Here is a 13,294-nt window from a genome sequence, read left to right on the forward strand (position 1 = left end):
TTAAAAAATTTTGAATATTCTGAAAAAACTCGCAGGTATTCTTTGAATGATTCTAAACACTTTTTGTTCTTCAAAATTTTTTCGTTAAATTGCGGTTTATTGAGAAAAAATCATGAACCTATTTATTATGTGACGGACAAAAAGTTACAGTGTATTGAAGGATTAGCATAATTGTTTCTCTGCCACTAATCCCGTTTTTTTCTCAAAAATCGCGAAGCGAAAATTTGTTCTCTGCTCTTATAGCAGAAAGTGTTGATGTTTTAAGAAATCATGAATCTCATAAAATTTTGTCACTCTCGAAAAATTTTAAAAGCTGCTTCGCATAATTTATCAATGTTTTTTGTGTATTTAGCTATAAATCATGAGATTTAAAAACCTTTGGCTGTCAATAACCATTCTTGTCATATTTCCAAAAGAAGGGATGAAAGCATTAGAGGCAAAACATAGTTTTTAAATTTTTATATTATAACAAACATTTTTTCATTTCTCAAGCGATGGGTTTCAATTTTTCTGGAGTTTCGTACAACAGAATTCAGTCAAAATATTTTACTAATTTCAAAATATTTTGAATTCTGGGGGGGGCAAAACATAGCTTTATTTGACATGTCGCTATTTTTGTACGATGCCCTATCAAGTTTCCATGTTTAAAAATATTTATCTCTGGGAAAATTTAAACCAATCGCTTGAAAAATGGAAAAATGTTTGTTATAACATGTAAATCGAAAAACGAAATACAAAATGTAAATTGAATGGCTATTGGGAGCTATAGGATTTTGATCTCGTGATTTATAGCTAGATTTACAGAAAAAAATGGAATAAGTTTGGTGAAGCAACCTTTAAAATTTTCTAGGAGTGTCAGAATTTTATAAAATTCATGACTTCGTACAACATTAACACTTTTTGTTGCAAAAAACAAATTTCACATTCGCGATTTTTCAGAAAAAAACAGGAAAATATCAAAAAGTGGTCATATCTAAAAAAATTTATTTCTGTATTTTTGTTAAAATCTTAAGAATGGGCTGAAATTTAAATATGGTGTAAGGATAGCCTTCAGGGACCGACTGTCAAAGTTTCAAATCAATTCATCATTTAGTTTTCGAGATATTCACGATTACAAATGGGTCATTTTGCACGCGATGTCTATACTTAACACGTCACTGGATAGCACTTTGCTTACATTTTTTATTACCAACATTACACGGATCTTACGACGTTCAAATAAAACCAGTTGTGGATTTAATACTATTGTGAGATTACTATTTTAAAAAATGGGAATTTTTGATCATCTAATTTCAGAGATATTGACTGATGAACTGTGTTAATTTTACGTGACGCAAAACGTGCGGATGACCAGCTGTGACAACGTGGCAACAGTGGACGGTGCGGCGAACTGATAGGCGCAATACAAAACAATATGGAAGATTTTTTATCAAATGTTCGACCACATTTCTTGATTGAATTGCTATTTGAAAACTTCTTAACTTCTTTTGAGACGAATAAATAAGATTTCGGGAAACACCAACATTTTGAAGCTCTACGCTATAGTAATACTGGAGATTGGCGTTGTTGAAACGTGATTATGTAGGGCAGGCAGAGTGTACAAGCTTTGACAAAACCGTGTAACCAACAGCACCATATAAGCATTGGATGTTATTGTACGCTGCGGCTCAAACTTTTGGTTCATACGTGTAGGTACAGAGCTACCTTAAATTGAGCAGAATTGAAACCACAAAAAATGATGTTCGTGATCGAATCATTGCAGAGTTTTCCGTACTATTTTGCCAATTTGCTAATGAATTCCATTTAGACTTCATAGGAATACGTGTATAACTGGGGATTAATTGCACATATCCAACATATTTACAAAACTTTTTTTGACATATTTTTGTTATTTTTTACAATTTTTTCTAAATGTATGTATCCATGACCGAGATCACTTGACGATGTATTCGGATCTAATGCATGAAAATACGGGAACAATACTTACTTTCAGTACAAAAATTTTTTCTCACCTTCATAATTGCGATTTTTCGCAATTTTCATGAAATTGCAGCGTTTTTTGGCAATTAACTCTGAATCCTAAAGGTGTATTAACTAAACTAGCCCCGGATCCTGAATTCAGATATAGCACGTTCTATTACATAAAGAATATTCTATTAAATTCCTATTAATTTCCTCAATATTCCAATTAATATTCTTATTAAATAAAGAATATAGAATGCCTATATTTATAACACCAGATTTTTATCATTGGTGCGATTTGTTGGAATTTATTTAAATTTTAGGAGGTATATTGGCCAATTTGATCCCGGATTCGAGTTCAGCGCATCAAAATACATAAAGATAGATGCCCGCCCAAAATGCGGACCGCTTTATATGTGTCGGTGTTATTATTCTATGTAGTTAAATTTGATTAATTTATTGAAAACTTTTATGAAAATACCATCAAAAATATGCGGTCGCAACTTAAAAAAAAATGTTTAAATTTTTGTTAACTCTTGTAAAAATATTTTTTTCTGGCCGAAACTGTACGAACTAGTTATTATGCATGTCACTGTGATGCTATGACCAAGATTAAAAATTCAAAGCGTGCCACCCTATACGAATGGACGAAATTATGTAGTGAAATGAAAAACAAAGCTTCTTTTTCACCAGTACTGAAATCGAACTTCAAACGTGCATATAATTATCCTGCCAAATGTTTATTATTTGAAATCTTTATTATTTGAAATCTATTACGATTACGGTGTCCCCACGATGAGAAACAAAGCTGTTTCAGATTTAACAACCACGATTAGGTCCAGTCTCTGACATGACCTGTATGCTCTGACGATTCGTACGTTTCTTTTCATAATCTATCCGTTTTCACGAATGTCTCGAGTTTTTTGCAAGTAAAAAAGTTGAATAGGTATAATGAAATTTGGATAATTTACAATTGAGATCAATGGAAATATCATTGCTTCGTACACAATTTCTGGTTATTATTATTAATCGCCATTTTTTATTGCGTTCAACATGCTGTGTCCTTTTGCAATAATGCGGCCTTCACAAAGTTTTGAAGGAACAAAACCCAATGACCCAGCCTGAATGGGGTGTGCGTACTCTCTCTCTCTCTCTCTCTTTCTCTCTATTTAATTTTCATCTTGAATGCATTTAAAATCATATGAATTATAGAGATAATAAAAGAGTTCCGTGTACAGGAAAAAAGGAGAATAACTAAAATGAAAAACAAAGAAAGAGGCTGATCAAACAGTATAGGAAGTAACAACAACATAAAAAACCATAGGATACGGGAAGCAGATACACTAGCGTCAAATAAAAAAAATGGAAAGGAAAGTACAATCTTATTAGATGAATATGAAACAACGGAAGCAGAAGATCAACGGTACAGGAAAGAGAAATTAACACATAAAGAGTAATCTCAGTTAGTAGAAAATGGGGTAGAGAAAATACTACAGATTGTTAAAAACATTGAGAGGATGAGAACGTCAGTAGAATAAAACTAAAAAAAAGTAGTGAAGGAGGCCATCGGAACAAAAATATCGAAGCTAAGACAGGGAATAGAAGAAATGAAAAAAACTATAGCAATGTGCTTAAACAACAACGGTGATTACTAACAAATAAATAATATGGAGTCAAAGAGTTATGTCGAAATTGCGAAAATGCAGAAAAGAGACAAAAAAACCAGGTTCTAGAGAAGGTATACTGTTCTCTAATATAATACGTTACTAATAGGAGTATCGAGGATGTCCAAGGGAAGTAATGGTACTATAATAATTGGTTGTGAAATTGATAAAGTGGTATAAAAGCTCCAAAAAAACAATTGAGTCGATAATAGCAAAAGACTTTGGACAATAATCCCGAGCGAAAACTGTCAAAAATTATAATAGGAATCGACAAGGAGGATCACGAAGCGATAGATGAGGAAATTATAAAATCAATAAAAGCACAAAATGAGTTAGATAATAGTTCAATGAAAATTGTAAAAAAAGGAACCACAAAAAGGAAAAACAAAAACGGACGGGAAATGATGGTATGAAGGAACACATTTTATCGAAAGAGATGTCAGAATTTACAAGAGTTTAATTGAAAAAGCAAAAATCAATCTAGGATGGAAAAAATATAGGGTTTATGATTTCGCTGCTTCAAATGTTGGGGATTCAACTACATGGCAAAGCATTGTAGGAAAGACGAAGGATGCCAACACTGTGTGGGAAAACATAAAGGAGATAAATACAGAGTAGAAATTAAAAAATGGATAAACTGTAAAGAAAAGATTAGTCATTTCCACAACACCAATTTATCGAGTGATCACGAAGTAACGGATAAAGAGTGCCCGACGTATCAGAGAAAAATGGAAGAAGAGAGAAGAAAAAGAAAATATGAAACAAAATAGCAATGAGCGAATAAGAATCAGTATCTTTTGATGTATTGAAATATTAGAAACCTAGTAGTTCATAAAGATGAGTAGTTAGAGACACAAATATACTAGAGACAAGAATGATTGAAGAAATAGAGAAGGCGGAAATAGCTATGCTGGGCTACCGATGTATCAAATGTGATAGCGAATCAAGAACAACGAGTAGAGTCATTCCGTACATAAAAGAATCAATTAAATTTAAGGTACTGTGCACATTAGAAGCTGCAAGAAACTATTGGTGCGTTGCAATGTGGATTAATGATAGCAAGACATGCAGAGGAGCGCTAGCGGTGGTATATATCATTCAGCAAGCCCGTCGAATGCCGATTATGTCTTATTCATGGAAGAATTTGAACAACAGGGGGAAATGTACCCTTATGGAGAATTTTAATATAGATATAGGGTCAAGAATATTTTATATAAAGAAACTGGAACGTGAGCAGTAAGCACTAGAACTGAAATAATACATGAAACAGGCAACAAGGATAAAAAAAAGAACAGTCAATCAATTGTAGACTTACAAGGAAACCCAGATAGGTCGACCCCTCCGACTTTGATTAAATCTATATATGTTGTAGTACATCGAAAGCTAAGAGACACGTATTTTTTTTATCGGCTCACAAACGGTTCGGGCCATAAAGAGCTCCCAAGATGGGCACCTCACGGGGTGGTTTCTCAATTTCGCATAGAAGCGGTTGATTTATTAGAATGAAAGGAACGCTGAAATATTTCCATTGATGAATCATCAATAACTCATTCCAGGCTTTATAGGGAAAAGGGTGTTTAGGGGGTGAAGAACCCCGAATGCGAAAATTTGTATAAAAATTGAAACAATAAATATTTGGCCGTTGTACTTGGCGTTTCTTTTTATAGTTAATATAATCTAATTTACCTGTATCTTACATTAACGAATTCGAAAATCGAGCAAAACGTCAAGTAAATCACCACATTTTTTTTGTTTCAATTTTTTGGTTTATCATTTTTTTTCATTTGTAATTTTTTGCATCCAATTTTTCTTCTTTTGTCATTTTTTTCGTCATCCGATGTGCTTAGCAACTTCTACAATTATTCGAAAACGTTTTATTTCTTGAATTGAAAGTCTTACAACCATTGATTTCCATGATTTTACCTGTAACTGCCTAAAAAGCATGAATGTACTTGTCTCCAGTTTTTTTACAGCATTCATGTTGTGTTAAACAGGATTACAGCAATAACGGAGAGTATTGTAAGCCGTTAGAATACAATAGAGGAAACAGTAGCAGATAGAAGCATGAAGAGATGAGAAGAATTCAATAATATAACGAAAGAAAAATAAAAAGGGATAATACAGAGGATGGATAGTAAAAAAAAAAAGAAACGGGTGAGGGTATGCCTACCAATGTTTTAAGAAGGGTGGATCAAATTTGATCAAATTTGGTGATAACATTCTTTTTCATCAAGTATTCAAATAAAATTTTTTCAAATTTTTTTACCACATGGTTATCGCATAAGTGAGTATTAAATCGAAGTTCTTATGCACGAGATGTATAACTGTAAAATTAAAGTTCCCGAAACGATGGATTTTAAATCACTAACGTTACATACCTCAGGATCGACTGGACGGATTTACTTGCAATAAAGACCAAAGGAAAGGAAAAAATCGAAAAAATAATCGTCACCAATTTTCAAGTTCTTTCATAAAATGGTTTGTTTGTAAGAGTCGTTTGAAAATTCTGTAACGTCATAAAACCGGCATATTCGCGTATATAAGAGTAGTGGCAGGGCTCGGGCTGGCTTTTCTTTTGCGTTGCAGTTTTTCCTTTTAATACTTGGCATCGAGCCGCTACCGCATCTCTTGATATATGTAAACTCTATGCTTATACACGTGAACTTTAGTGTTCAATTACTTGAGAGCTGTGTGGTAGAAAAATCTAAAAAAATTTATATTGTCTTATATATTTTTAAAGAATACATTTACCAAATTTTATCAAATTCTTATCATTTTGAAATTCTTTATATTTTTAACATGGTTTAGCATGGCAACATTGTACCGTCGCAATCCACACTCCTTAAAGCAGATAATGGATGTAATAAGGGAAGAACTGGCAGATGTAATTAACATCTCATTGAACAAGAAAAGTGCCCAAAGGAATGGAAAACATCCGAGACCATTTCGATCCCAAAGGTAACAAATACCCGGAAGGCAGGACAATTTAGATCCATAAATATTTTGTAATCTTTTTGGTACCCAATAATACATGGATCGAACAACAATCGAGATTTCGCAAAGTCACTCGTGAGAAACAGCAATTCAAACAGTATTAGACGAATAGGAGACAATAGTAAGCGAAAAAAGATGATAGGTCTCTTTATAGACCTGAAATGAGCATTTGAGACTATCGACAGGGTGAAGCTTATTCAAAAGTGGCCAACAACGGACTAGAAGGAACAGTTCAAAACTGGTTTGAATCATATGTATCGGATAGATACCAACAGGTGAAAATAAGGCAAAAAACATCATCAAAACTGCCAAGTGACTATGGTGTACCACAAGGATCGGTACCGATATTATTTATAATCTATATAAATAACATAAAAAAAGCGCTGATTGAAGGTTCCTCAATAAAGTTATTTGCAAAAGATACCCTTGTTTACGTAACAGAACACAATACAGAAGAGGTTGAGAGAAAACTGCAAGAAGCTTTGTGCAAATTGGAACATTAGTTGGAAGAAAATATGTTAAAAATGAATGCCAGAGAAACAAAGTACATGATTGTAAGGAGTATAAAAAAAAGAAATTAAAAGAACAACTACAATATTAACGAAAGATGGTATAGAATTAGAAAAAGTAGACGATAGGTTAAGATTCAAAACCATTGTGAATATTTATTTTTAAAAGTGGAAAAGAAAATAAGCTTTTCAAATCGGTTGGGTAATGAAATATCAATGTATACACGCTGTACAGTATATAAAGCAATAATAGCACCACATTTCGAATACTGCTCTACCATTATGATAAATATGAGTAAAATGGAACTAAACAAATTACGAGTGGCACAAAATCGTACAATGAGAACTATTTTATACGTAACCAAATATACTAAAGAAAAGAGATGCTGGAAGTGCTATGCTTCATGACAATAAGGGTAAGAATAGAATACAATATATTTATATTTATCTATAAACCACTGAATAACATGTTACCACAAGAAATAAAAGACGGAATGCAGTTGATGGGTGCAGTGAGGGAAAAAGTGATGAAGTAGAACAGCGAGATCCGTATAATTACAAGACAAACAAAGACCGCGCAAAAAAGTCTTTACTATGAGGGGATTGAGCAATATAATGCGCTACCAACAGCGATAAGGGGCATAGGATGACTGAATAATTATAAAGCTCTGCTTAAAGCATATATATTTGAAAATAGGAATGTATAATTGTAATTATAAGTTATATATAAGGAAAATGATAAAATGTAAAATGTAAAATTGTAAATGAATCACAAAGAATAGCCGAAAAGGCTAATAAAGCATTCTCTCTCTCTCTCTCTCTTTCTCTCTCTCTCTCTCTCTCTTTCTTCGATGAAACTTCGCGTCTCCTTTTACCTTTTTTACACCAGAGCAACTGAATGTACATTATGTGAATGTTTCAAATTGCGCCCCTCCATATGACTTCGAATTTTTTATGTCATCTTTTAACCCTGTATGTGAGAACAGGCCAGTTTTTGAATTCGATGATATCACGTCTAATGCATTGTTTAAACTGATGGTGTCTAAATCCTCTACGTCACTTTCAGCTGGTCCGGATGATATTTCACCATTTGTCTTGCGGAAAAGCTTACCCAAGTTACTTCCTGTTTTGGTCACATTATTTAATGATTGTCTTCGCCTCTCTTACTTTCCTTCTATGCGGAAAAAAGCATTCATAAGACCCTTATTAAAAACAATCCACCATCGTCACCATCTGATACTAAACCCATCGCTAATTTGAGTGAACCCTCCAAATTATTCGAACATGCAATATATGATCAGGTTTTCTCTTTTGTGAACAGTGACAATTTGCTTGATCCACGACAATCAGCGTATCGCACTGGTTGTAGTACTCAAACGGCACTTCTACGATTTTGTCACGACATTATGGAAGCTGTTGACAACCTTAAAATAACGATTCTCATTTTGTTTGATTTTAGCAAGGCTTTTGATACTGTGCCCCACTCCAATCTACTGGCTAAACTTCGGAACTTTAACTTTTCAGATCGTACTCTACAATTCTTTCACTCTCATCTTACAGGTAGATCACAGACTTGCATTGATGGCTCAGTTAACCGTTCAAAATGGGCTCACACTACATCCGGTGTGCCTCAGGGCTACGTCTTGGGGCCATTACTCTTTTCACTCTTCATCAATTATATTGGAAGCGTACTTTCACATAGCAATCATCTTACCTTCGCTGATGATACCCAAATATATCGCAGTTGCTTACCTTCCAATATTGATGAAATGATGACTTTTATTGCTCGTGATGCTCAAGCGATTTCCGACTATGCGTCGAGAAATGGTTTGAAATTAAATCTTTCTAATTGTAAGTCCAAAGTGATCATACTCGGTAGCAACAAATTCATCAATAAAATCGATATTACTTCTGTATCTCCCATTAAAATCGATGGTGTCTCACTTCCATCTGTCAATGATGTGCGAAATCTTGGAGTGATAATGTCCGTTAACCTGTCGTGGAACAAGCATATTTGCGATATCTCTAGTAGAGTAAATCGGGTACTCTATCGATTAAGATGTCATGGTAAATTGCTGTCAGCTCAGGTCAAGGCGACCCTTGTCTCTTCACTGGTTTTCTCAGTTCTAGATTATTATTGCATGGTATACAATGACCTCACGAATAAGCAAAACCTGAAACTGGAGGTGCTTATGAATAGCTGTATTAGGTTCATTTTCAATCTCAGACGGGATGATCATATCACTTTATACCGAAGGCGATTAGGGTGGCTGACAGTCAGGTCACGCAGACTATATTTCATAGGAATCTTGACCTACCAAATTTTAGATGATCATGCTCCGTCGTACTTGGGTGAGCTCTTTCTGCGAGCAATAACAACTCATAGGACTTCGGCTCGTCGATTACCTGACGTATTTCATATTCCTTTGTACCGCACTGAAACTTTTAGAAACTCATTTGTTATAACGGCTATTTATCACTGGCATTCATTACCAACGGATATTCGCTTCGCTCCTTCGGTAAATATCTTCAAGACTCGCTTGTTCTCACATTTATTTGAGCAGGAAGACCCATTGCGCTACTAACTACTCAATTTTTTGCGATATTTGTCTGGTGTTTCTGAATTATCAACACCATTCTTCATAGCTATGGTCTTACTATGTTACTGATATTTATGTTCTCTGTTCTCGATGTTATTCGCATTATTCTTACTATGTTAATTTGCAACTACTCACTACTCATTTATTTATTTATGTATTATTGTATTATTATTTATTATTATCATTGTTTATTCATTTTCTATTTTATATAACTTTATGTACTTGTATACCTGCCTTAAGGACACATCCAAGGCCAAATATATATCATCATCATCATCTCTCTCTCCCCTCCGTACCTCCAACACCTTCATTTCTATGTATCTATGCTCATTTCTCGATTCATTTGTTATAGTCGATGTTAAATGTGTTACACTGTAAACGTGAATCTTCATATGCGGGTGTAGTCGTGTATGACGTGGTTTTGTCTTTATAACTTAATGTGTATGTTTATTGCTTCTATCGCCTAAATATACATAAATATATATATATGTGTATATCTGTCCGTCTGTCTCTCATCTCTTTCCAAACTCCTCGGCTAATAGTAGAATTGTATACGAAAATCTAGTGTAGTTATAATCTCGTCGAAGCAAACTTATATAACCCTTAAAGAATTTTAGGAAGTCATCAACAAATAAAACTCAATGAAGGAATAAAGTGATCAAAAAAAGCAATTCTCGGCCGGAAAATATGGCAATAAATAAAAAACGTATTTACTATGCATCCATTCTTTTCGTTGCGTTATTGCTGAATATTGAAATGCTGTCTTGCAACAATTAAAAGATTCACCCCAATTGAAATGGTGATAAAATTTTCGAAAAATACCCTTTTCTCCCTTCCCTTTCTCAGCATTACGAACTTTTCTATTACACTGGACAGATATCCTAAACATGAAAACTGCGAGTCGAGTAATGATCACAAAAGCGAAAAATTCTGAGACCATTTTCCTTATGACGTTAGTAAGCAAAATCATTACGCAGCATCGTTATAATCGTGCATTTTCGGTTTTGATTCGGTGTTTGCAGAACGAAAAGCAATCAGCGGTGGATGAAATTGCGAACAACAGTACAGTTGTCTTCGGCAATATCAACAGTACAAAAGAAACCACCGTTGAAACGAGAAGACTCATTTCTTAAGAGATTTTCCACGAGGCAGATACCGGAAAGCCAAGAAACGTTAGACACCGGCGAAGGCGAGGGTGACCCTTCAAACAATAAAGATTGTGGAAATCGCGGACGGCGTCCGAGAACACCTCAAAAACCACCGAAGACCGTCATTAATCCAGACGAGAATTTTTATTACTACTGGCTGATGATACTCTCATCTTGCGTTTTGTACAATCTTTGGACTCTCATAGTACGGCAAAGCTTTCCGGAGCTACAAGCAGTATCGCCAACAACGTGGTTAATCTGTGATTGTTTCACCGATCTTATTTTCTTTTTCGATGTCGGCGTTCAATTCCGCACCGGTTATCTCGAACAAGGTCTCATGGTTTATAACAACAAAAAATTGGCCGGTCATTATCTCAAATCTAGATCATTTATACTCGATCTTTTGGCACTATTGCCCTTGGATCTCCTACAATTTAATCTTGGTAGTAACCCGATGCTTAGATTTCCACGATTTCTCAAGATTTATCGGCTTTACAATTATTATTATATGGTTGAATCACGAACGGTATATCCAAATTTGTGGCGAGTGTTGAACCTCATACACATTCTTTTAATACTCGCCCATTGGTTCGGTTGCTTTTATTATTTGCTGAGCCAAGTCGAAGGCTTCCAGGGTGACTGGGTTTACCCCTATAGACCGGGGGACTACGCTACCTTAACACGAAAATATCTCGGATCGCTCTACTGGGCTACGCTGACGCTGACCACGATCGGTGATCTCCCGACGCCTGAGACCAACGCCGAGTGAGTTTTTGTCACTTGATTATATACATAATTATTTTTTATTCCTTTACTCGTTTCGTACATTTATATTCGTACTCCTATCTTACAACTCCGTCCGATAAGCCACTCGGCCAGATTTTTTTCGGATTCTCGTATTCGTGACTCCGGCCTCGCATATTCGCCTTTTTGCTTCATTTCTTTTGTCGTGATCCTCCAATGGTTCGTTGCCAAATAGATTTATTGAATTTATAACCGGACATTGAACTTTCGAACTTTTTTAATCGATTTGATTTTGCTCCTACCATTGGAGGATTGTCTCCCACTATAGCATCATAATCTGTTTATTTACTCTAACATAGTTCTTAGTGAAAATACAAAAGACTTTTCAAAAGTGGACTCGAGAAACCATGGAAGTTTACTCTTGTGAATAGCGACGACGTATACAAAAGTGAATGTGCTGTCGAGTACAAAGTACTGATCAATTGTTTATAAAACCGTTTGAAATGTAGAAATCATTTATTTTCTCCAAATTTCATGAACAGTTATTGCCATAAGCAATACCACTGAGAAAACAATCAACCCTCATTAGGTAAATGATGAATCACGCTACCAGTAATGTCGAAAATTTTCGACTTAATCTGAAAAACTATTCGTAACTGACCCTGGAACTTGGAACATACGCTTACATTTTTCATTGAAACCTCGGAAAATTTTACTTAAATGTAAATTCTATCATAATAATAATTAGTAAATATGACATGGAGTAAACAAAAAACTTATATCATCAAGAAATTGAATGGAAAATATCAAGAGCAAACTCAGAACTCGATCAGAAATTGAAACGATGCACGGAAAATACTCTGGGTTATCATATGCCAGAGTTGCAGGGTTCATTCGAGGAGAAAGAAGAAAAATTATTTGTATAGCTTTCCCACCGATTCACGTAGCTGATTTATCTTATGAAATCGCGATAAGTGGTTTTTTCGTTTTTGATTTATGGCCCTAATCTTTTTAGCTGCGTCTATGGAAGAGTTCCTCGACATGAAAAATTAGGACATGAAGAAAAGTGTGCAAGTTCGAACCACGATGAAAAAGTTCTTATTTTCATTGAAGTTAAATAATAGATTGGTCCAATGTATATGTGCGTTGCGACAAAAAATTAGGCATGTTCCATGTAACCATTAAAATAGTCTCTCAATTATCATGAATGTTCGATAGCGAATGGGCTCAAATTCCAAGCCTATCCGACTGGAAGTTCGAAAAGAAAAAAAAAGGGGGACAATGCAGCATATTCGGATCAAATTTGCACCGGATACTTGGTACACAGAACAGTATACTTTAGCGTGTGTACGTGTGTACGCTAGCATAACAAGCGATTAAATGAGGATTATACTTGGCGAGATAATGAAAAGGATGCAGGGAGGATTTCTGCCTTTTTTACAAAGATGAAAAAATGTTAAAAAAAATAATTGCCAACATTAAAAAAAAATAAAAAACGTTCGGTTGAATATATAAATATCCATAGTGCAAGAGTGACATGAAAGGTCTCTTATACAAAATAATGCATAACACTTAAAAAAGTGACGTAGACGTAGGCGAGTTTTCCATCGAGTATCTCGAGTCCCCATTTGGAAGGTAATTGGATTCGCTTAGGAATTAGACTCGTGAGCGGA

The 13,294-nt window shown here is 34.7% G+C and overlaps 1 protein-coding gene across 8 annotated transcripts in view; it reads left to right on the plus strand.

Moving 5' to 3' along the window:
• The window catches only part of Cngl (Cyclic nucleotide-gated ion channel-like), a 358,428-nt gene that overhangs the window by 289,321 nt on the left and 55,813 nt on the right, over window positions 1-13,294 (plus strand). For all 8 annotated transcript variants that reach the window (XM_043411139.1, XM_043411141.1, XM_043411140.1 and 5 more), the window contains one exon: window positions 10,752-11,642. In XM_043411139.1, coding sequence (XP_043267074.1) covers window positions 10,752-11,642 — 891 coding nt within the window. The remainder of the gene's footprint in view (window positions 1-10,751; window positions 11,643-13,294) is intronic.

This window comes from Venturia canescens, chromosome 2, assembly GCF_019457755.1.
Source record: "Venturia canescens isolate UGA chromosome 2, ASM1945775v1, whole genome shotgun sequence".
Lineage (NCBI taxonomy): Eukaryota > Metazoa > Arthropoda > Insecta > Hymenoptera > Ichneumonidae > Venturia > Venturia canescens.